At 32.6% G+C, this 24083-nt stretch overlaps 3 protein-coding genes across 15 annotated transcripts in view; all 3 read right to left on the reverse strand.

Moving 5' to 3' along the window:
• Window positions 1-326: 326 nt before the first annotated feature.
• LOC129803061 (mediator of RNA polymerase II transcription subunit 19) lies at window positions 327-5570 on the reverse strand. Its single transcript, XM_055849397.1, has 3 exons — window positions 5167-5570; window positions 4709-5074; window positions 327-667 (listed from the first exon to the last, which is right to left on the reverse strand). The coding sequence occupies exons 1-3, from the start codon at window positions 5339-5341 to the stop codon at window positions 504-506; spliced, it is 705 nt and encodes a 234-aa protein (XP_055705372.1). The 5' UTR covers window positions 5342-5570; the 3' UTR covers window positions 327-503.
• A 216-nt stretch (window positions 5571-5786) lies between these two features.
• On the reverse strand, window positions 5787-20502 carry LOC129803053 (CCR4-NOT transcription complex subunit 7). 3 transcript variants are annotated; one of them, XM_055849382.1, is made up of 3 exons: window positions 20328-20502; window positions 14254-15024; window positions 5787-6553 (listed from the first exon to the last, which is right to left on the reverse strand). In XM_055849382.1, exons 2-3 carry the CDS (start codon window positions 15019-15021, stop codon window positions 6431-6433), a joined length of 891 nt encoding a protein of 296 aa, XP_055705357.1. In that variant the 5' UTR covers window positions 15022-15024; window positions 20328-20502; the 3' UTR covers window positions 5787-6430. The 3 variants fall into 3 exon arrangements, with proteins under 3 accessions (XP_055705357.1, XP_055705354.1, XP_055705355.1); XM_055849379.1 differs by lacking the exon at window positions 20328-20502 and adding an exon at window positions 15143-15374 and having other exon boundaries at window positions 14254-15057; XM_055849380.1 differs by lacking the exon at window positions 20328-20502 and adding an exon at window positions 15143-15369.
• A 444-nt stretch (window positions 20503-20946) lies between these two features.
• LOC129803011 (trehalase) overlaps window positions 20947-24083 on the reverse strand; it is a 50098-nt gene continuing 46961 nt past the window's right edge. For 8 of the 11 annotated variants that reach the window (XM_055849306.1, XM_055849302.1, XM_055849296.1 and 5 more), the window contains 2 exons: window positions 21782-21874; window positions 20947-21700 (listed from right to left, as the gene is read on the reverse strand). In XM_055849306.1, the coding sequence (XP_055705281.1) occupies window positions 21783-21874 (92 nt within the window). In that variant the 3' untranslated portion in view covers window positions 20947-21700; window position 21782. Of the gene's footprint in view, window positions 21701-21781; window positions 21875-24083 lie in introns of those variants that run through there. The other 3 variants (XM_055849307.1, XM_055849305.1, XM_055849304.1) reach the window with 2 other exon arrangements.

Raw genomic sequence — 24083 nt, forward strand, 5'->3', positions numbered from 1 at the left:
TTTTTGTTTAATGTATTTCTTTCGTGATGTTCGACGATTTTTTCCTCTTCTTGGTTTTACTGTTGTCAATGAAAATGTTTATTGGCGCTTTACTGTTCTCAAGTGCTTCTGTATTATCGACTTTTCTTTGGATTGGTTCCTGTCTAGACTATTTTCCCCAATCCTCGTCGTGTTCGAAAATCACCAAATAGTCGTGACAGGAACATTTGAGAACAGTCTGTGCTAAAAAATATGATTTTAAATTTTTCATTGGAGTATCACCATAAAACATCAGAGCCCAAAACGATCGTTTTACGTCCGGGATGAAAAAATCAAAGACTCTCACCTTTTGTGGAATACAAAGAGATTTATTCATTTGCTATCCTTCTTCCTTAACACTAGAAATTGCATTAAATACGACGTCCTTTTTTCTACTTCTCATAAATATAACACGCGCTTGGATGGGGCGGAGGGGTGGCCGAGAAGTTGGAGCGGAGGAGAGGAGAATGTGCATGAGATTCCGCCTAGAAGATTTGTGTTTGTGGCGGAATCGAACCGCCCGGATGTTCCGGACTGTGTCGCTGTTTTTTGCGTTTTTTCTCCTTTTTGCGCTTCTTCCGCTCCTTGTCATCCTCATGACGCTTCTGTTTCTTGTGCTTCTTCTCATGAGTATCCAGGCCAGTTGGATCTGCAATGGACAAAATCAGAAATATTTCATGTACGCATTTCATGTAAGTAAAACACTGAGAGAAATCCGAAAAAGTTAAAATAACTTTCCGGAAATGTTAATTTTACCCTGCATTATTGATCCGAAATCGGTGTAAATATTAGGCTTTTTAGGTGTATTGGGGGTTAAAGTTACCTTTTTTCATGTTAATTTTACACTTAAAAAGGTGTGAACTTAACATTAAAAAATGTTGATATATTTTTACACCTGAAAAGTGTTAAAGTTATGAGGAAAAAAATAATCGCACCCTCTTTTTTCTCAGTGAAGGGCTCAATTTGATGCTGAAAGCCAATCCTGCTCGCACCCGCAACGAGGCCTAATTCAAGAACATGGCTTGTTTTTGGGCAGAATCACATGGATAGTAAAATGCTCACCGTATTTCGTAAATGTACGCATTTTCATTGCAATTCTTACTCAAATTTTCCATTACCGTATTACCTTATCTCATACTCGGTGGCAATAGGTGAAAATTATATAAGAAAATTGAAAAAATTAAACGAAAATTCGATAAACGGTGAGCAGAAAAACTACGATTAATTTCTCTTACAGTTTTTTTGCTTACCATTTATCGAAAGAAATCTGTATGAAATTAATTTTCACTTAACTATATACTTCAATCGGGATGTTTTTATTGGAAAAAAGTTATACAGAACATCGAGTACTCGAGTATACATCGAGTACAGTAGACTCTCGCTCAATCGTCTCTTTTTCAATCGTGCGCAAAATTTTTTGACAATTTTCACGTTTGATTTTAAAGCAAATTTGTTCAAATTCGCTGTATTTCCCCGTATTTTATCGTGATTCATTATATTTAAGCGCTTTTTGTGGAATTTACGATGATTTTGATGCCAAAATCTCGCGATAATTTGGATGACATTTTGCCTCATATGCCCGATTGAGAGAGAGTCTACTGTAAAAAATATAGTAAAATTGATAGAGAAAAGTCTAGGAAGATTCATAGAAATTTTCCAGCAGAAAAGGGTAATATTCATAGAAAATTTCCGGCACGAAAAGGTAAAAATTCCATAGGTTTTCTTAGGTAAAGTTAGCATTAAATTTATTTTCACTTAAGAATATACTTCGGTTGAGATGTTTTTATTGCAAATAATTCATATAGAACATCGAATACCAGAGCAAAGTGAAAATAGTAAAAGTTTGTATACAGAAAAAATTGGGAAAATTCATAGAAAATTCCCAATAAATACGGGGAAAATTCAATTTAAAAAATACTTCAGTCGAGATGTTTTTTTTTGGAAAAAGTTTATATAGAACATCGAAGTGTAATTATATGGATATAATATTTCAAACAGAGAATTTAGCAAGTACTGGAAATATCTCCTTATAGTCTGCGAAAACTCAGTAGCCTCTATCAAGGAAGCTCGAAAGAATAAAAACAAATAAAAAATTCAAATAAATACTATTGGAATTGCCAAGGGAATCTGGGGAAATTTGCACATGGATGTGAGTAAAATTCAGAAGCCTTTCCTGGGGATTTAATTGGGATCTAATTAGGAAGACCTGTAGGGTAAGTGTGCTAAATTTCGGCATAGTTGCATGCAAGCGTCATAGTCTCAAGTTTGAAATGTAATATTTTAAATACAAATTGATTTTTTCTTTCTTTTGTAAGAGTTTTGCTTGAAACCGTGTAAAGAGTTTACCGTTTTTAATTATTCTAAAATCATTCTTAATACATTTTAAAATGAATAAAAATATAGACATAGCTTTGGTGCCCTATTTCGGCCACCTTTATTGTCATACAGCTGAATGTTGAAACGAAGAATAACTTCATTTGAACCACAGATTAGCGTTAGTCTAGAGTTAAAATTAAGCTAGGTTTAAATATTTTTTCGTATGCAGAAACGGGGAATAGTGCTTCGGCGTAAGCTGTTTTTCTCATACGGCAACCCCATATTTTAGCTTTTCTGGCATGCCAGAAAACGTCAATTCACCAATGTTTTCGTTCGTTTTAGCAAGATTCCATGGCTTTTTCTCATTATTTGGTAATCTTGAACCACCAGACTTGCTAAAAATTCTATAAAATAAATTAGGAATCAATATTGCTGATGTGAAAGAATGTGCATATTTTCGGGGTACAAAAAACCGCGATTCCTGCTTCAGTGGCGACTTATTGAAGTCGCATATGGTGGATGTTTCTTTTTATTTCAGGCAAAATTGCCTTTTTAAGAAGCTAGTGAAAGCCTTATTTCTTTTCTTTAAATCCACTGAACTGCAGATTATATTAATTTGGTATCATTTAACAATATTTCCAGGAAGAATTTACGGATAGATGTGGACAGGTTTATTCCATCTTTAAGCCAAAAATTATACCCCCGAAATCGAGGGTCTAATTTTTGGCTTAAACGTTAATCCACTATTTAAATTTATTCTATTTCTCGTTCAAACATTAGAAAACGGTGGATCATCCTCGAATTATCTTTATACTTCGATTCAACATTCAGCTGATAGTTCCTTGCCTTTCGGGAATTCTTCCAATGTATTTTTCACGTCATCTCGTTTGTCGAAGCTACATTTTTTGTTATTCTTTTGCATTGTATAATCTCTAGAGTGCGTAAAATCTAAAAATTCATGGAAATTCGAGGAACAAAAAAGGTGGCCGGAATTGCAAGCTGGCCGGAATTTGGCACACTTGCCCTATCTATTAAAAATGAAGTTGGTTGGTGTTGATTTTAAAAAAAATCTTTCTAGGGGACTTTTTATAAAGTTCGTTCTTTGACACCAACAGCCCACAATGTACAGTTATTGAGATCAAGCAAGTTTTAGGGTGGAGTAACCACTTATCGCCATGTTTAGGAAAAACGGGAATTTATTTTATTATAACTTTTGAACCCTTATTACAAGATAACTCAAATTTGACAAAAAGTTACTTAAATGCATTGGTTGCAGATTCGTGAAAACAATAGTCCTCCAATTTAACCCTGGACTACTCAAAAAACTGATTTTTATTAACAATGCAAAAATAACCACTTCGCCGCCACTTTTTACCAGTTTTCGCCAGTTCTGTAACCACTTCTCGCCACCCACTTGGAAAGGTTCAAACTCAATTATTTTGGGCAATATTATGCAAAGAATACATTCAGTATTTCTCTTTCCTCATGATCACCCTATTATTACTCCTTTTAAATGATTTTTCTTCGCTTTTATTTGAGAAATCAAACTATTGGACTATTGCATAAAGTAAACAATCCAGATTTGACAACTGAGAATTTACGAAGTGAAGTTAGCGTCGCCTATTGAAAAGAGATGGCGACAGGTGGTAAAATCGTTGAAATATATTACCATTTTTCGACATGTCTCATTTTTATATAAATATAATATAAAATGAAATATTAATTAACTAAATACAAATTTTATCTGTTCCACAAGTGTAATTAAATATCCAATAGACAAATTATTTATCCAAAAAGGTATATTTTGCTTGATGAAAATTTGATGACTGTTAGTTTGGATAAGAAATACTGGATTCGATGCACTTGCTTAAAATATTGCTCTAAAAAATTCTCAAAATCGTAAATTCAAAATGAATAATTACTCTCTTTTGACTCTATACGTAGCAGCAGTAAAAACACAAGTGACTTTGTGGCTCATTTATTTCATAAATCGCGAAAAATAGTGATTTCAATTTAAGTGGCGAAAAGTGGAGCACTGGCGAGAAGTGGTGATTCCACCCTATTTTAAAGATATTTTGTCCTACACTGAGAAAAAAAGAGGCTGCGATTAACTTTTTTTCGTCATAACTTTAACACTTTTTGAGTGTAAAAATATATCAACATTTTTTAATGTTAATTTTACACCTTTTTAAGGGTAAAATTAACATGAAAAAGGGTAACTTTAACCCTTAATACACCTAAAAAGGGTAATAGTTACTCCGATTTCGGATCACTAATGCAGGGTAAAATTAACATTTCCGGAATGATATTTTAACTTTTTTGGATTTCTCTCAGTGTAAGCTTGAATTTGGGAAAAGGAAAAAAAGCAACTTACCGATGATGGTCTCCTGCGGAGCCAGTCCATCTTTGTGCTTGTGTTTCTTGTGTTTATTCTTATGCTTCTTGGCAGGTGCTGTGTTCAAGTATCTGTACTGTTCGGGCAGTGGGCCCGGATGGAGCCTGAAGCCAGCCAGCTGGACACTGGTAAGCGACAGTAGCTCCTTGCCCACAATCGGTGGCTTGTCTATTACACTGCGCAACGAACTGTTGTCCGATTGTCCGGGTCCATCTATGACGCCCGGAAGATTTGGCAGAAAGGACGACAGTTGCTCCTTGACCTTCTTGCCACTGTACTTGCTGTATGAGTGCTCGAGATTGTTGTATGACATGAGATTTGTGGCCCCAGTGACGTCGCATTCACCTGAAATAACCCCCCAGAAGGCCCAGATGGGTCAGTAAAGCAAATTTGACGGAGAGAGGGCAATCCCGAAAGTGGTGACAGGCGAGACTCACTTGGTGGCTCCTTCATGAGATAGAATGGTCCACTGTGTACTATTGATGGATTTTTTCCTAGTGAAATGGTTGTCTTGAGTGTTCCCGATGAATCCTGCGATCTTCCACCGCGCGGTGATGATTTTGGCGAATAATTTTCCACCTTCCGAAAATCGTTCATCATATAGTTGAACATTTCGTGTGGCCCACAAACACCCTCAATTTTTACCCCCTCACACAGCAATTTCCCGTAATATTAACCCCCCACGATATACACAGCACTCTACCACGCACAATTAACAGAAAATAAATGTTTGGAAAAGCCTCAAAAGTGCCAGAAAATGGAGAAAATATTGAGAAAGTCCAGCACAAACATCACCTTGTCATTTGCACTCTATCACCCATTAAAAAATGTTTGTAGATTTCACTGGGAAATGTCGTCCATGGCTCCAACTGTCATCTCTATTACCCTTTATTTCCCTTCTGATGGCGCTGCCATCGCCAAGAGGTATTTCGTCCCACAAAACTTTTGCATACTTTCCGGCAATTTCTAATTCAAAATCCCAAATTCAAAAATTACACTGCGAAAAAAGGTTGATAAGACATTTCCCAAATTCCAAAATAAAAAAATCAATCAAAAATTGTGATAAGAAAATTTATTTCAGCTATTTGTCGGTCATTACAACGCCCTTACATGATAATCTTGTCTCTGTGTGTATCAAATGTTTCGCAAAAATGAAAAATTATTCGTATTACAAAAAGATTACATGAAAAATAAATGAACTAGTACATTTAAATGACTCCAAAAATCTGCTCACAAAGATATATTTTCTACAGATTTTTGTTTTTTAAATTTGCTTTTAAATTAATTTTCAGTTTCAATTTGTAAAAAGAAAAACATAACGATATTCCCATCTTTTTCCCCCAAAAGAAGAAGCATCCTTGAGAAAAAAAGGTGATCGTAATTGATGTTCTAAAAAGAACCATTTTATAAAAAAAAATCCTCTAACGCGCGCGCTATTTCTCAAATAGAAATATCATTTTTTTAATAGTAAAAATTTTCTTGGATTTTTGAAGGAATTCTCTTGAGAAGCATTTTCTCTAAAAAGTTCTTATTAATTTTTTCTTTTGCCTCTAAATATTTCTCTTATTCAGTTTAACTATTTATTTATTGGTTAATTTGCTTTTCCCTCCTCTCATTTTCAAATCGAAAAAAAAATAAAGAATCAAAATCGTTTTCGCTTTAAATTGTTTTTTTTTCTTGCGTGAGAAAGTTGAGTGTGCTTTAAGATGCGGAATTTCCTTCTCCATTGTCTGTGTAATTGTTACCATTGACAATAAAGGATGTTCCAAGACCATACAGATGTCCACAGTATTTGGCATTGTCAATGTTGTCTTCGAAGAACATCTGCAAAATTGTTTTTAAAATTAGTAATGTTGAAAATGGAAACTATAAAAATTATTTTGGGGATCCAATTCTAATGGCATTTTCCAACTGGATAAATAATGGTGTTACTCCTTTTTTTTAAAATATTTTTTAGCAACTTTACTGTTCTCAAGTGCTTCTGCATTATCGACTTTCCTTTGTATTGGTTCCTGTCACGATTTTTTCCCTAATCCTCGCCGTGTTCCAAGACCACTAAACAGCCATCACTGAGAGAAATCCGAAAAAGTTAAAAGCTAACTCGGAGTGCATGCAAATTGGATTTAGAGCTGAAGTTGGGAGACGCCATTCAGTTATCTTGAATAAAATTCGTGAAATTATACAAATTTTGTATTTAAACCAAAATATCAAGGATTTGGATGAACTGACAGAAAAGTGATATATGGGTGAAATGTAGACCAGAATGTTCTCTATAATTTTTCCATAGAACATGATCTCATCGATTACTCAGAAGCCAAGATAATCGAGGTTTTTTGTTTCTTAACTCGTTTTTTCATCCAGAGTGCCCCAAGTAGTCATTTGTTGAACTTCAACTATATCAAAGAATTGTTGTATTTTGTGGGACTTTCCATTTAAAACCTTATTTTAAGTGTCTTGGTGGAGTAGAGGCAGTCAAATTGGCATCTGAGTGATTTCAAAGCGTTATTATGGGAAAAATCAATTTTTTCACACTTAAACGGCAAAATCTGAGTGATAGCTTAGTCTGAGTGGAAAATGATGTATGGACGAAATGTAGAGACAAATGTGCTCTACAATTATGTCGAAGTAATCATCAAAATCGGTTCAGCGACAGTCGAGATAATTGAGGTTATGTGATATTTAAATTGGTTTTTCGACTGTGGCGCCCCTGGTGTTGGTCCCACGAAGTTCAAATGTTCTAGAAAGTTGTAGTATTTGGTGAGATCTTTCGTTTAAGCCCTCATTCATCAAAATCGGTCACATAGAACCGGAGATATGATTTTTTAAATTTTGTGAACTTTGACCCCTCATATCTCCGGTTCTATTGAAACCACAGCGCACATACGCACCATTTTGGAAACGTCCTAGACTGGACTACAACATACTAAAATTTCATTAACTTGCACAATGCCGTTTTTGAGAAAAGTGACTTTGAATTTCGATGAATTTTGACGCTATCACAGCGCCACCTGTAGTGACTTTTTGAACTTCCATCTGAAAGTGCTCATCGAGACGAAACCAAAAAGGTAAAATTTATGTCGATATGTTAATTAGAACCGGAGATAGAGGCCGGTCAATGTTCGAACTTTGACCCCTTATAGCTCGGGTCAGGGGTTATGGATCGACTTAAGGTTTTTTTTGTTTGATAGGTATAATCAACGGCTACAACATACTAAAATTTCAGCCCGATGCACAATGGAATTTTTGAGTTATTTAACTTTTAAGATTTAAAAATTTTCTTTTTAATAATAGCGCCCCTAGCGGTGGTTTTATGAACTTGTGATGTTAGAAGAGGAAGTGGCATTTCACGAGAGCTTTCCAAAAAGCCCTCATTTTTTAAATTCTGACAATTAGAACCGGAGTTATGGCCATTTTAAGAAATTTTTTTTGGACCCTTATAGCTCGGGTCAGGGGGGTCGGGGGACCTTAAGTTTGGTATTGATGGAAAGCTCTAAGGCCCAGCTATAACATACTAAAATTTGAGCCCGCTCGATGCCATAGGGCCGGAGCTATTGAGAAAACAAAAAAAGGGGGGTCTTCAAAATGTCGGAAAATAACATTCCGGAATTGTTTATTTTACCCTGCAGTATTGATCCGAAATCGGTGTAAATATTACCCCTTTTAGGTGTATTAGGGGTTAAAGTTACCCTTTTTCATGTTAATTTTACCCTTAAAAAGGTGTAAAATTAACATTAAAAAATGTTGATATACTTTTACACCTAAAAAGTGTTAAAGTTATGAGGAAAAAAAGTTAATCGAAACACTTGAGAACAGTCATGTGTACTAAAAATATTCAGGTGAAAGCTTTCCCCTTTTCGTTCTTTATTGCAGTAGCACCGCTTCAGCTTACTCCTGAATATTTAGTAAAGTATAAGTAACTAACAGGAGTAAGCCAAATATTACGGTGCTACTGGAATAAATAACGAAACGGGGAAAGCTTTCTTGTGATTTTTTTTTAGTACACATAACTGTTCTCAAGCACTTCTGCATTATCGACTTTTGTTTATTTCGGTTCTTGTAATGACTATTCGGTGGTTTTAGGACACAGCGAGGACTGAGGAAAACAGTCGGGACAGAAACCCACACAAAGAAAAGTCGATAACGCAGAAGCACTTGAGAACAGTAAGTGCTAAAAAAAATCATGTTCATTTTTCATTCAGTGAAAGAAATCCGAAAAAGTTAAAATAACATTCCGGAAATGTTAATTTTACCCTGCAGTATTGATCCGAAATCGGTGTAAATATTACCCTTTTTAGGTGTATTATGGGTTAAAGTTACCCTTCTTCATGTTAATTTTCCCCTAAAAAGGTGTAAAATTAACATTAAAAAATGTTGATATATTTTTACACACGAAAAGTGTTAAAGTTATGAGGAAAAAAGTTAATCGTAGCCTCTTTTTCTTCTCAGTATTGAAATAGCACTGTAATGAAGCTATTATTATGAATGTAATGAAGCTATTAGCTATTATTACGGCTAAAGAAAATAGCTTGAAATTCGTCTGAAACAACTTTGAACCCAAAAAAATATAACCCAAAATGCTATGATTCTTTATAATTTCTGCATTTTTCCACTGCTCGAACTCAAAGAAAGAGCAGTTATAAAATCCACTTTTTTTTCAACTTGGGATATGCTTTGAGGCTAAACGGTAAGAGATATCGACTTCCGGTCTTCGACGACCGCCCCCATAAGTCAATATTATCCAGGACAATCTTTAATTTTCCCCCCACCCTCTCCTTCACCTACAAAACCATGTTTTTTTGGTTTAGGGTAAGATGGTGTAATTCGGAATCATGTTTATTTTGGAATTTTGAGATTTTCTCACTGTGGTCAAAGTGAAAAAGAAAACCACGAAGAAGTGCAAGACTTTACACTCAAGAATACTTCTTCGTTGTTTTTTTTCTTTTGCCATCTAAAATTATTGGGAAATCTCAAAGTTCATTAGACGTGATTCCAAATTACCACATCTTAACCTATTTCGAAAACGGCTCCTACGATTTCTTTTATTTTCGAATATGGTTTATAGCTAGTCATGGTGAATATTTCGTCCTTGGACACCTATGTTCGAAAACCATTTCGGTATCGAATTTTCGAAGATCAAAGTTTATGGCGCTGGCACACCTTTTAAATTGAATGAAATTCAATCGATTCAAATAGGTGTTTCTTTCTGTCAAATGAAATTTAATATTGAAATTTCAATCTCAATTTTGCATTTGACAGAAAGAGGCACATATATCTTATTTGACTTTGAAAACGTATAAGGGATGTGAATTTAGATTTCATGAAATTTTCCTGATCTAAAAGCTGTGCCGGAGCTATTATTAATCAAATTTGAATTTTTATGGCGCTGGCACACCTTTTCAATTGAGTGAATTTCAACCGATTGAAATTTTACCTTTTACTCTTTCAAAGTGAAATAAGATATATGTGTCTCTTTCTGTCAAATGAAAATTGAAATTTCAATTTCATTTGACAGAAAGAGATACCTATATCTGATTTTACTTTGAAAGAGTAAGTGGTAAAATTTCAATCGATTGAAATTCACTTCAATTGAAATTTAAAGGTGTGTCAGCGTCATAAGCTCTTAATTCAAAAATGAGCAATTCAAATTCGATTTGAACAGTAAAAGAATCAATTTTTATTAGCAAGAAAAAAGAAATGATTAAAATTGCCAAAAAAAAGTAAATTTTACTCAGTAAAAATTCAAATTTGATTAATAATAGCTCCGGCACAGCTTTTAGATCAGGAAAATTTCATTAAATCTAAATTCACATCCCTTTCTTTCTCACACGTTTTGCGTATATCTCTCATTCTTTCGCACTCCAAATTCGCTTGAACTATATTGAATTTCTTATGATGTTTAAAAGAAGAAGAAGAGTACGAAAGAATGAGATGGACATGTGCAAAAGATGTGAGAAAGCAAGCGGTTCCAATTTCGACTTGAAATGAAGAAATAAATTTAGTCAGTAAAAGAAATCAAAGTCAGATTAATTAAAAATGAGCAGTTGAAATTCCATTTGGTCAGTAAAAGAATTTAATTTTTATCGATGAATCCAGCTTACCTTTTAGTTCGATCAGTAAAATTTCATTAAATTAAAATTCACATTTTTCTCAAACGTTTTGCATATGGCCATCTCATTCATTCCCACTCAAAATTAGATTGAACTAAATTAAATTTGGTGTGATGTCCACAAGAAGAAGAATAGTGCGAAAGAGTGAAATATACTTATGCAAAATATTTGTTAATGGCTCCGGCACACCTTTTAGATCAGGAAAATTTCATGAAATCGAAATTCGAATCCTTATTTTACACATTTTGCTCATGTCTATTTCATTCCTTTATACTCTTCTTTATCTTTTAAACATAACAACAAATTCAATTTAGCTCAATTGAATTTGGAGTGCGAAAGATTAGATAGACATACGCAAAACATTTAAGGGACGCGAATTTTGATTTCATGAAATTTTACCAATCTAAAACGTGTCTAAAAACCAATCTAAAAAGAAAAAGAATGTGAATTTCTCTTTCATGAAATTCATGCAGTCTTGATAAAAAAAATTAAATCAGTAAAAAGAGCGATTTCAGTCAGAAAAAAATCAAATTTGATCAATAAAAAATCAAAATTAGTCAAATTAATTGAAAATGAGCTGTTGATATTCGATTTTATTTGGTAATTCTTGCGGCACAGCTTTTAGATCAGGACAATTTCATGAAATCAAAATTCACATCTCTTTCTTTCTCAAGCACTTTGCTTATATACATTCAATTTTTTCGCATTCAAAATTGGATTGAACTAAATTGAATTTATTATAATGTCTTATGAAAGAAATGAGATGAATTTTGCCTTTACAATATTTCCTGATCCAAAACTTATGTTGGAAGTTTTAATGGCTCCGGCACACCTTTTAGATCAGGAAAATTTCATAAAGTCGAAATTTGGATTTCCTTCTTTCTCACATGTTTTGCATATGACTATCTCATTCTCTCACACTCTTCTTCTTCTCTTAAACATCACTCCAAATTCAATTTAGCTCAATCGAATTTGGTATGCGAAAGAATGAGATAGTCATATGCAAAACATGTGAGAAAGAAGGGGTTCCGAATTTCGACTTCATGAAATTTTCCTGATCTAAAAGGTGTGCCGGAGCCATAAAAAACAAAGTATGCAGCTATTAAATCAAAATTAGCAATTGAAAATTTAATTCAGGAAAATTTCATCAGATCAAAATTCACATTCCCTTCTTTTTTCAAACTTTTTGTGTATAACTTCCCACTTTTTAGCACTCTTCTTCTTCTCTCAAACATCACAATAAATTTAATTTGGATTAGAGTGGGATAGAATTATGCGATACATTTGACAAATAAAATAATGTAAACTTTTATTTTATAAAGTTTTCCTCCCAATTTGAATTTGTTTTTTATCTGCTCGATCTCCAAGAGAGAACAGTTTCTTTACGGGCGAAAGTTGATTTTTTTTACTACGAAAATTTGGTTACTGATCCAAATTTTTATTGCCTAAAGATTAAACCCTTTCTTTGTTAAACAAAAATTTTTATTTCCTGCTCAAAATATTTTTTTTCTTATCATTTTTACCAAAATACTGACCACGAATGTTCTTTGTTTCAATTCTCTTTTGGAATTATAAAGTTTGGATAAAATGATCTTCCGGTGTTGTCCGTTTTCAATAATTCTGTAAATGGTCTACAGGCTAAATGGCTGGAGATATTTTTCTTCAGTTTTTGATGACCCTTCCTCAATTCAAGTAATATAAGTAAATGTTTTCTAAATTTTTCTTTTACTTCTATTCTTCATGCTCTTCATAGAAATAGTCGACTATTTTTTTTCATTTTGGTTTTTTTTCAATTTCAAAGTTAATCCCCTGTTCTATCGGGTTTAATTCTCAGCCGACTTGGCCAACAGTAGATTTAATTGAAAGGTCCTTAATTCTCTACAACGATTGAATCAATTGCATTGCAATGAGCCATAAACGGTAAGAGATAGGGGTTTCTGATATATCAGTAACCCACAATACAGTGCGACTTTAATAGTTATGCATTGATTTACATAGATTGAAACATTGATTTACGGTACCATGTTTAATTATGGAATCAAATTGATCTTAATTGTCCTGGCAGACTTTTTAGGTCAGGAAAATTTCATGAAGTTGAAATTCGAATCCCTTTCTTTCTCACATGTTTTGCATATGACTATCTCATTCTTTCGCATATCAAATTCGATTGAGCTAAATTGAATTTGGAGTGATATTTAAGAGAAGAAGAAGAGTGCGAGAAAATGAGATAGACATATGCAAAACATGTGAAAAAGAAAGGGATCCGAAATTCGACTTCATGAAATTTTCTTGATCTAAAAGGTGTGCCCGAGACATAATTGTCCTGGCAGATTTTTTAGATCAGCTAAATTCACATTCATTTCTTCCTTAAACGCTTTGCATATGTCTATCGCAGTCTTTCAAACTCTTCTTCTTCTTCTTTTGAACATCACACCAAATTCATTTAGTTCATTTGAATATTGAGTAAGAAAGAATGCGATAAACACATGCAAAGCATTTGAAGAAAGAAAGAGATGATCATTTTTATTTATTGAAATTTTCCCAATCTAAATGTTGTACCGGAAGTCTAAATTAGTCAATTAGAAATTTTGTTTGAATTCGAGTACTATTCGAATTTTCCTATTCGAAATTTCAAAAATTATAAATCCAGAAAACAACTAATTAGCTACAATTTTTTGATCAGTATTTTAGTATTTTTTTTAAATAATTTTTCAAAGCTTAAAAATAGTGAAATATTTTTAAAAAAATGTTAATATTTTTTTACAGACCAAATTTGCATTTTCTGACCATTTTCCCTAACAAAAAATACCCAATCTGCTGCAGCCGATTTCAAATAATCCAAAATTGATGGATTACATTATTCCCTTTCTTTGAGTTCGAGCAATAAAATTAACATTTTACTGACAATTTCATGCTGACATTTTTTTGTCATATTTTTTATTTATCTATAAATAATACGCAAATTTCATGCTTTATTAATTCTGTAATAATTCTAATTACATGCCCTAAAATATTTCTACAGCAATTTAAAATGCAAAACTGAATAGAATTTTTGACATGCAAAAAATTAAAAAATTTCTACGCTGAAAATTTCAATGGGATTATTGTAGTTATTTCAATAGTTTTCTAAAAAATATATTAATAATAATAAAAACTTCATGCCATTTTTTGGGTAAATTATAAAATGAAAAAAAAAAAAAAATAACTGAGACTGTCTTGCAATTCCAGAAATGAAAATATTCACTGTTAAGGGTAAATGCCATTAGAAAGTCAGGGAGGAAGAGAGGGAGGTATGAGATGGGGGTATTATTGGATTTAGGCAAGAATGATATGATGAGCGCGATATCCGCGATATTTCACATCGATTTGCCGATGGGATTGAATGAGGGCTGAGTTGAAGTGAGTAGGTGTTAGTACCTCGCGCATCTTGAAGAATGCCATTCCGGTGAGCAGAGAATCAGACCCAGCCTGATGCTGAGGTCCCACACGACGCAATTCCAGTTGATCAGCCACCTCCTGAAGGCCTCCCTTTAGATTTTTGCATGACTTCATGAGATACTTCACATCGTAAATTGTGGGAAAGTAGAGCCTTAGCAATTCGAAGAATTCACTCTCTTCCACAGGCAACATCTGATCCGTGAGGAGTTTGAGAAGATAGCCAAAATCATATCCAGAATGGAAGCTGAGCCACTTAATATTGTCCATCAGTACAATTCCCGATGTCATGAGTAATTCGGCAAATTCCAACGGATCGATTCCATCTTCTTCGTGCTTCTTGAATTGAATTCCCGAATTTTGCAGTAAATCTATCGAATCCTGCGCATACATGTCCTCACTCAGATTAAACTTGAAATTGAACTGCCATGTGGTGAAACCCGGTGGTGTCTTGCCCTCATCATCCATAAATGTCAGACCCAGCTGAATAATCCTCAAGATGTCCACATTGCAGCGCAATAGCTGATACTGATAATCAGCTGAGGAGCGAAATTCACCAAGGGGTCGTGCAACAACTCCCGGAAATTCCGTATCCATGGCTACATAGTGATATTTCTGCACCACCTGCCGAATTGTCCGGAATTCATCTTCCAAATTGTGCCGCCAAACATCCTTAATCCCACAATCCTCATTGCTGATCAGGGAGGCCGTGTGCGACGCATGGCCGCCGCTGCCGACAGCTGATGGCATTGCCTGTATTTGCGGAGGAGAGGAAGGTGGAAGAACCTTTCATTAAAAAAACAATGTGCATTTATCAATCCACCCTCGTGGTCGATTTTTAAATCTCTTTGAACTTCAAAACAAAATTTACGTATGGATAGTAGACTTGAGGATAGTAATAGGGCAGCATCTCTTACAATCACAGATTATTTCTAATTATATTTGGTATTTTTTCTTTTACTTATTTTCACGCAAATCACTTTCAGAAATTTAAATACGCACTCCTACTATTTCGCAAAATTGCACAACAACGTGATCTTTATTCTTGTTTTTCGATCAACGGTTTCTGGAAGACATTATTTTATTCATCTCCCATCCAGGAACGAATATTTTATGAGTCGTGTGAGCCGAAGTGGCTAGCCGAGGCTATTGAGGCGAGAAGAGCAAGTATAGTAGACTCTCGCTCAATCGGCTCTTTTTCAATCGGGCGAAAAATTTTGTTGACAATTTTCATGTTTAATTATGAAGCTAATTTGTTTAAATTCGCTGTAGTTCTTCCTGTTTTATCGTGATTCTTTATAATTGAGCGCTTTTTGTGGAATTCACAAAGGCTTTGACGCCCAAATCTATCAATAAACCGGATGACATTTTGCCCCAAATGCCCATTTGAGAGAGAGTCTATTGTACAGTAGACTCTCGCTTATCCGTGAGAGCGGGACCAAAATGTCATACGGATTTTGAGAGTGATACCCATTAAATTGTTTGAAATCCAACGATTTTTTTGTTTACATTGAAAATGTATGGAGTGAATCCTGACCTGACTGAATCCGACAGTCTCTCTAAACATGCGTACTGTCCAAAAAAGTTACAGTGAGTAAGAATTACAGTAGATTGAGCACATTTGCTTAACAAAAAAAAACCCTAAACGGGAACAATCAAAATTTTGAAAATTCAACTGCCTCACGGATTCTTTTGTCACCCGGAAAAAGAGCCCACGGATAAGCGAGAGCAAGGTTTTGAGAAATTGGATTGAAGTCAGGAGTTCAAGAGGTCAGGTGGTCATCCCAAGATTTTAATATTCTGAGCTCGGATCCAAAATAAAGGTTTTGCGCTCATATGGTCTCGAACATTATTCGAAAAGCCAGGATTATATTGAAGATCACAGAGATGGTCTGCTATCTTTTACAGTAAACCGGCTCTAAGACGTTCATATACCAGCAGGATAATGCTCAAATCCATGTGAGCACAAAACCTTTATTTTGGATCCGAGCTCAGAATATTAAAATCTTGGCGTGACCACCTGACCTCTTAAACTCCTGTCTTCAATTCAATTGAGAATATTTGGGGTATTCTTGTTTGCCATATTTTCGCCGATATTTGCCAAAACACTTACGTTTTGGAGTTAAAATCTGCAATTTTGGATACCTGGAACAAGCCTGAAGATAAGTTGATCGAAAATTTAATCGATAGTATGCCTAATCACATTCTTGAAATACTTCAGAAAAACGTTGGAATCACTAATTTTAAAGATTTGCATAAAAATTATCTCGAATAATAACATTACAAAAGAATTTATTGACATTATCGTAGTTTTACGATCAAAAACGTACAAAATTGATATTTTCTCAATTCAAATTTAAGAAAGATGTTTCACTGTCAAAAAATTATCATAAATGGGATCCAATCAAAGTGTTTTGTGGAAAAAAATTGAATAAAAATATAGAAGAAAATGTGATTATTGACAAGTGACCTTACGGTTTTGATACACTGGAAAACCATAAAAATCAGCATTTTTTCAATGGAAATATGGGAGAGCAGTTGCAGTGTCAAAAAATTACAATAATCTATTGTCAATTAATTCAATTCAAAGTATTTTGCAGAAAAAATTTAAATAAAACGAGCAAGCTTGAAATACTCACATTTATAGCCATATTAATTTTTAAAATATTTATTCTATTAGAAGAAACTTCAATATTTTTAGGCAAAATAAGTTCTTCTAGCGCAATGTGCCACTCTTATTTTTGAAAACGCCTTTATTATAGTTAAAATTTCTAGGGATTTGACTCAGATTTTTCGCAAGTACGACATATTTCATAGATTAATTCAAAAACATTTTCAAACAAATTATTATTCAAAGAAATTGATTTTTTACGCATAATTATCTTAATAACAATATTTAAACTAAAATTAATTATCTGAAGTATTAACATTATCTGTCGCTCTTTTACTCATCTTTTGAATATATGTTACAAATGTGAGATTACTGAAAATCTTCAATACAAACTTTTCGTTGTAATACCGCATTTTGAAAGTGAGAAATTGGATAACCGGAATTTGAATTCTGTATTGCAAATACTGTTCTGAGATAATTACACTATAGAAATAAATGATTTTTATAAAATTAGATATTGCAGTAACTGATTTTTAAACTGAATAATTGAGTAAGTGAATAATATTAAAAATCTGTACATTTCGATTAAACGACTTTCAACAATAGTTATAAATATCTGGCGTATAGTACAAAATAATTGTTTTTTTCTTTAATTTACTTTAAGTAGCAATGTTTCCATCGTCTTCCTGGTACCAATGAGGCTCTAGAGAAAAATGAATCTTTACAGAAAAAAACAGCTTTTTAATAGTTAACTAATGAGCAATCAATTAATATTAGCTCGTAGCAATGACGGATCATTGAGTCAAATGACTATTAATGACCGACTTAAAAAGGGTTAGGTACTTTTTCTGCCAAGCAGTTATAAGAAAAACTGCTGGAGTGAAATTTAAAAAAAAATCAATAAGTAATTTAAATATAATTTACAGTTGAAAACGAACAATTTAACAATTTTGGAGTCAAATAACCGTAAAAATAGTCTTACCCTCAATGCCAAAGGTTTTTCTTAGTTATTTTTCGAAATTTTATCAAAATTTTTACGATAATTTCTTATATCCAAGTTAAATATGATGTAAAGTAAAGATGAAATAATAAAATAAAAGAAAAAGAATGAAATTGTAAAAAAAACTATGCTTTTGTAACAAATTTATCCTATTAAAAATTATTTAAATTTTGCCTCATATTTATTCATTACATTGGAATTTAAAAGAAAAAGAAAGATCGCTTCTTTTTCTTCCAAAAATATGTACGAATTTTGGTGTCTCACAAGTTTTGAATAATTATTTAATTGAAACATATGAATAAAAGAGAATATTGAAATATCCGAAAGTGAAATACAATTCTATTGATGAAAAAATGCTTGTAATAAATATTTTATCAACTGTTATTCTATCTATTATCTTTAATATCATAAAAGGACAAAAGAACTGAAAAACTTACTAGTTATTAAATTGGGATATGGATCTGCTTAAAGATTGTACTGAGCTGAGCTCCAACAAAACTATTGCACACTTCTTTAAACGACGAAAATCCTTTAACTTTCACGTCTCACTAACTACTTCGACTGTACTCACTGAAGTCTCAAGATCAACTAACAGTCTCACAGTCGCTATCTCTATCTTAAGAAGTTCTTTTGCCTCTAGTCCTAGGCCCGGTGGGAACCAGGTAGAGAATCATGCATTTTTGTGACATTCGTAACAATAAGAACCAAATCTTCGCAGTCCAACTTTTCAGATATATTTCGTTTATTAGTTTGTAGTTTTATCAAAGCTAGGTCTACACATCTTATGCCCTAGACACACTTACGACTTAATCCGAGAGACGACTTAGTGGTAAAAGATGGAAATGTAGTCTAATCATTATTTCGAATATAATTACACTAAGCCGTCTCTCGGTTAATCCTCAGGTCTGTCAAGGCCCTTACAGATAGGCCTGCAGTCAGCTTACCACAGCTATTTTTTTCTAGTTTAAGCCTCTCCTCTTAGATGATTTTTATTTAAAATATTAATAATTGTTCTCAATTCCTGAATTACCGGAATAGAAGAATTCAATTCAATTCAATTTATTGGAAAACAATAGGACAATCTGTCCTCTATACAATTAGTATAAATTCATATTTGTAGTAAGTTTTAAAGTTAAAAAAAAAGAAAGTAAAACTCATGTGGGGCACGAGGAGCACACGGCACCCACAAATCTAAGGATAAGCTCCCTCTTCCGCTCGCGAGGAAAATTATTCCAAAGAACGATTCCCTCAACAAATAGGGAGTCGCGGAGAATGCGATAACCTGAACTGGGCACACGGAATCGTGTATTTTTTATAATAAAATTTTCTTTAAAGTATGTCTTCAAATATACGCATCTATAAAACCTTTTGTTGTTAGATAGAGCTAAGGGAGTTAATAATATTCGAGTTCTAACACAATATTCACATTATTGGTGTCCAAAAATATTCTTTAATATAATTTTGAAACTAACACAAAGTTTATCAGCTCGTCTTTTTTTAAAACTTTGTAATTTTTTCTCTTTGAACTTATAATTGACGAATCCTGAGAAAAATAAACATTTTTGCAATTTTTATCTAGTTATTTTAAAAAGAAGTAATTTCTATGTAGAAGAAATTTACATCTTTGTAATCTAAATTTCAAACAGTATGAAAACCCTAAAATTACAAATTTAGATTAGATCTTAGATTAGAATTACATTTGTCCAAAAAATTCTCAGCTAATGTATTTTTCAATAAAAAGGTTATGCTGAACATAACCTCAGAATAGATATTCACATTTCGAATGGAATAAGTTTAAAATTTGCCAAATAAAAACGATAATAGTCTCATATTTCTACGTTTTCACAACAAATAGAACTATAAATTTAAGTTTTTAGTTAACACCGAAAAAGGCATATTTTTAGGTTAATGACCAACGTACAACAACTTTTGTTTGTAAACATGTTTTCATAATTTTCCATGATAATGAGCAAGATGACTAGATCTAGATCTCAATCATTCTCATTGAAATGTCAAAAACATGTTTACTAAACAAGTTATTGTGCATTGGGCATAATATTAACAAGTTTTAACCAAATGTTAATAATTTTAAATTTTTTATATTTTTTTAGTTCCTAAATTGTTTTTCACACCTTTATAAGATTAAAAATAATTATCAAAATTGAAAAATTTATATATTTTAAATTAGAATTATGAATTGAGCCGGTCGCCAAAAATATATTTTTGGCTTTCATCTCTCAAGTCCTTCAATTTCCCGCGTTCATTAAATTTGCCTACCCTGAGGCGAACACCTTAGCCAAGAAACAACAAAAATGTCGCAAAATATGGAAGCATGCCGTAGTTGCTGTTGAGGGGTTTCCGCGTACTCCGGCCATCCTTCTTCTTTTTACTAAATGGCTTGTCGTAGGAATTGCCTCACAATTTTACTAAAATTCACAAACTTACATCAGTCAGATCACCCGGATTTGTTTCAGCCACTCTTGTGTGGACGTCGGTCAACAGAAAACACTGCTCCTTGCACCCTTTTGCACTTTCTTTTTCGCAGAAAATCACAGAGAAAAAATGGGGTGGAAAAACAAAACTTGCACTTTTTGACAGCACAACAAGCACTGCGATCGCAGCGCCAGAAAATCAACGACGAATATTGAAAGAACTACTAATTCAAATTTATGCCTATTTTATTGGCGCTTTGGTAACGTTCCACAATTTCACAGCGATTGATTTTGCAGAACTGAAAGAAAATAAATAATTGAGAAAGGTATTTATTGCAGTAAAGTTTACGAAATATGTTCAAGGAAAATTCACGCAACAAATTTCATGCAATTATCACATTGTTACACGATTTTTTTTGTTAAATTTATTACAACTATGGAGATTTAGTAAATTCTAAGATTTGGAGAGTAATTCTCGAGGGAAATATTATCATTTTTATATCTCTGCCATTGTCTTTGTGAATAAAAGTCTCATGAATGGAAAAAGATAATATTTCAAAATCGATATTCAATTGCTTTATTCTTCAGAGGGGAATTTCTCATTTTCTACAGAAATTATCACTAAAAATAACTTTGCTATATGTAATTTTATTTTATTGTCTATGTACACAATCTTGTTTATTATATACAATTTTTCTCCTTTAACAACTAATACTGGGAGGGATAAAAATTCATTTAATTCAACCTATTCTATTTATTTATTAACTAACAAAATAAATTTCCTAAACTCTCATTATCTTTTTTTTTTGATTGTCATTGAAAATGTGGGTTTTTTCTATCGTCCTCTTTCTCAAATTTATAAAGAAATAAATTGTTATTAGATATTTTACTATTCTGCCTTAAATTATTATCAATTTATATAGCGAAAAATATATATTTATAATCAACAAGTTAAATTTGTATTAAAGCTGACGAATAGAGAAACAAAGGGGAGAGACTTATGTTAACAAAAAAAAAATTACATTATACTTTTTTACACAAACATTCTGGGTAGGAATAATGCTAAAACACATAAAGTTTGGAAGATATGTTTGGCTCAATTTTGAAAATGGATAAAACAACAAATAAAAATGCTTATTGTTAAATTCTTTCTACATTCTGATATGATTATTAACAGTTATTCCCCTTTTTTGTTGTGTCTAAAGTTGAGTGATTGTTTCTAAAATATTCCCTGTTTATCCCCAAATTTCTTCTCTAAATATTTTTTGCAGGATAAGAACATTTGAGGATTTTGTTTTTAGTGTATCCGTCGAGGAAAGCTCCAACATAAATGCATGCATTTATGCACCAAACACTCAGTCATGTTAAATTATGGTGAAATTTCACCTGTAAAGAAATTATTAAAAAAAAAAACATGTAAATTGGGTTTAAAGAAATGCCTCAGTAACTCTCTCCATCATCTCTTACCTCACCCAAAAATTCTCGATAACATCGTGCCAAAGACTGCTACAGCGGCAATAACAAAGGCACTAAATGGCTTCAATCCATCAGATGAAGAACCTATTAAAAATTATATACCTCCTATTAGGAAAATACTTCATAAAGCTCATTGGGAATTTATCGTAAAATAATACACTTTGTTAAATTGCTGATTGACAAAAAACAGATCCCTTCAAATGAGCATAACTTTAAAATAATACTGATAAAAATAAATGGATAAAATAGACCCAAATTTGATCCTTTTAAAAGGATGGATCAAATTTCCAACGTTGAATGCACATTCATCATAATAGAACATGTTAATTTGATCCACCCTTGCAAAAGGATCAAATTTGAATCAATTTGATCCTTTTACTTTTATCAGTGAACCTTTGCTGAAAAGTAATATTAGATTTCCACAGAAGGCTCCAACCAGGGCCGTAGCTAGAGTTGAATTTAAGGTAGCGCATCAGTAGTTAAAGGTAGGGCAGTAGTCAAAATTTTGATTGATCTGTTTTGATTAATCAATTTCCATCCCACTTCAATGTAAGTGAATGAGGTAAAACAAAAAAAATATTCAAAGACAAATTTTAAAAGTAAAATTATTATTCTAACTATTCGATACATATACTTAAGGGGTAACGTGTGTCAAAATTGACAAAAAACAGCAGATTTTGTTCTAATTTCTTTTCAACATAATAAAAAATATAATTAATTCAAGCTCTTAGGCATATAAAAGTACAATATTTCCAGAAATTTTCACTTAAAAATTTATCCTGTGGGACTTGATTTTTGGAGACATGTTTGAAAAAAACATACTATTCGGTGGACAAGATTTCTCGGAATTGGTTCATCTGAAAACAAAAACCTAAATATTTCCTGTTACCTGTTGAGATAAACCAGTCTTTGAACGAAGTTTTTTTTTTCAAAAACTTAAATTTGAATTTTCAAGAAAATTTTATACACAAAAATACAAGTTTTTACGTGTTTTACACTACATTTCGTCTTGTAAAATATAGAACAAGTTTTCAAGTAAACATAAATTCCTTCGTTCAATGATTAGTTTAATTTATCGGCTAATAGGAAATACTTGATTTTTGAACTTAGATGGTCCAATTCAGAGAATACTTCTTCACCGAAAAGTATGTTTTTTCTTCAAAAAAATCTCCAAAAATTAGTTTGCAATGAGTAAATTCTTAAAATATTTAAATGAAAAATGTAGAAAATATAGTTATGTTAATGTCGTACTTTTATATGCCTGAAAGCTTAAATTAAATTTGCTTTTTAATTTGCTGAAAAAAACTGAGCAAATTTTGTATTTTTATAGTTTTCTAGACCCACGTAACCCCTTAACTATCTTGATAGAATGCGTAAATGAGAAAAGGAAATATATTGAGTTTTTTTTATGTAAGAAGTTTAAGAATCTTTACGCTCGTTTTGCTCAGAATAATTGAAAAATATTATTTCATTTAATTAATTATCAAATAATTGAAATTGCAACTCATTATGTAACAATGCCAAATTGATGAATAAATACTCTATTTTATTTTTTAAAGATATTTGAGAATATATTTTATTTTTCACAAAATTATCGTCTGACTCCATTCTCCATACGATTATTATTATTATGTTATTACGAGATTTGGAAGCGTTATCGTTTGACAACAATAATTTTTTTGAACATGGAATTTTTTTGTTTTTTTTAAATAATAATTGAAGTCAAACTTCAATTATATTTATTTAACACTAAACCTGCCGAGCCCGGTCAAATTGACCTTTTGGGCATATTTCTAATATTTACGTAGACTTAAACGTTCAATTGTTACTATCTAATCTAAGTGCACGACTTCCCGTTTTCGAGAAAATAAAAGAAACATGGTTATAGTGGGCTTGAAGAGGGGTGGGGGGGGGAATAAAAACCATAATCATGTTCCTTGGGTTGACTTATGGGGGGTCCTCCGAAGATCTGAAATTCGTATCTCTTACCGTTTCGTCTCTAGTCAGGTAACAAGTTTACGGGCAGGAAAAAAGAATATTTAAAAAAGATTGGTTATTTACAGGTACTTAACCGATTGATCGTCGATTGCGGCCGATGCAATTGGGTTGGAAATTTTAAGACCTTTCCAAAAAACCCCAATTTAATCAAATCGGTTAAAAAATAGACCCTCAAAATGGTAAAAACTTTTCCTTAAAAAATTCAAGATGGCGATTTTTTTAGGTCGTAAGTATGTTTGGGGCGAAATGTTCGCTTGGAGCACCTTCAAAACATATCGTCGGTTGCGTCTACCTC

Source organism: Phlebotomus papatasi, chromosome 2 (genome assembly GCF_024763615.1).
Source record: "Phlebotomus papatasi isolate M1 chromosome 2, Ppap_2.1, whole genome shotgun sequence".
NCBI classification, from domain to species: Eukaryota; Metazoa; Arthropoda; class Insecta; order Diptera; family Psychodidae; genus Phlebotomus; species Phlebotomus papatasi.

Coding starts and splice junctions, on each gene's coding strand:
- LOC129803053 (XM_055849379.1), bottom strand. CDS start 15,181: ATGCTGCCCTATTACTATCCTCAAGTCTACTATCCATAC. Junction 15,058..15,142: donor CTCAAGTCTACTATCCATAC/GTAAATTTTGTT, acceptor TTTTAATGAAAG/GTTCTTCCACCTTCCTCTCC. Junction 6,554..14,253: donor CATTCTTCAAGATGCGCGAG/GTACTAACACCT, acceptor ACAATTTTGCAG/ATGTTCTTCGAAGACAACAT.
- LOC129803061 (XM_055849397.1), bottom strand. CDS start 5,341: ATGTTCAACTATATGATGAACGATTTTCGGAAGGTGGAAAATTATTCG. Junction 5,075..5,166: donor TCTCATGAAGGAGCCACCAA/GTGAGTCTCGCC, acceptor GGGTTATTTCAG/GTGAATGCGACGTCACTGGG. Junction 668..4,708: donor TCCGCAGGAGACCATCATCG/GTAAGTTGCTTT, acceptor TGTCCATTGCAG/ATCCAACTGGCCTGGATACT.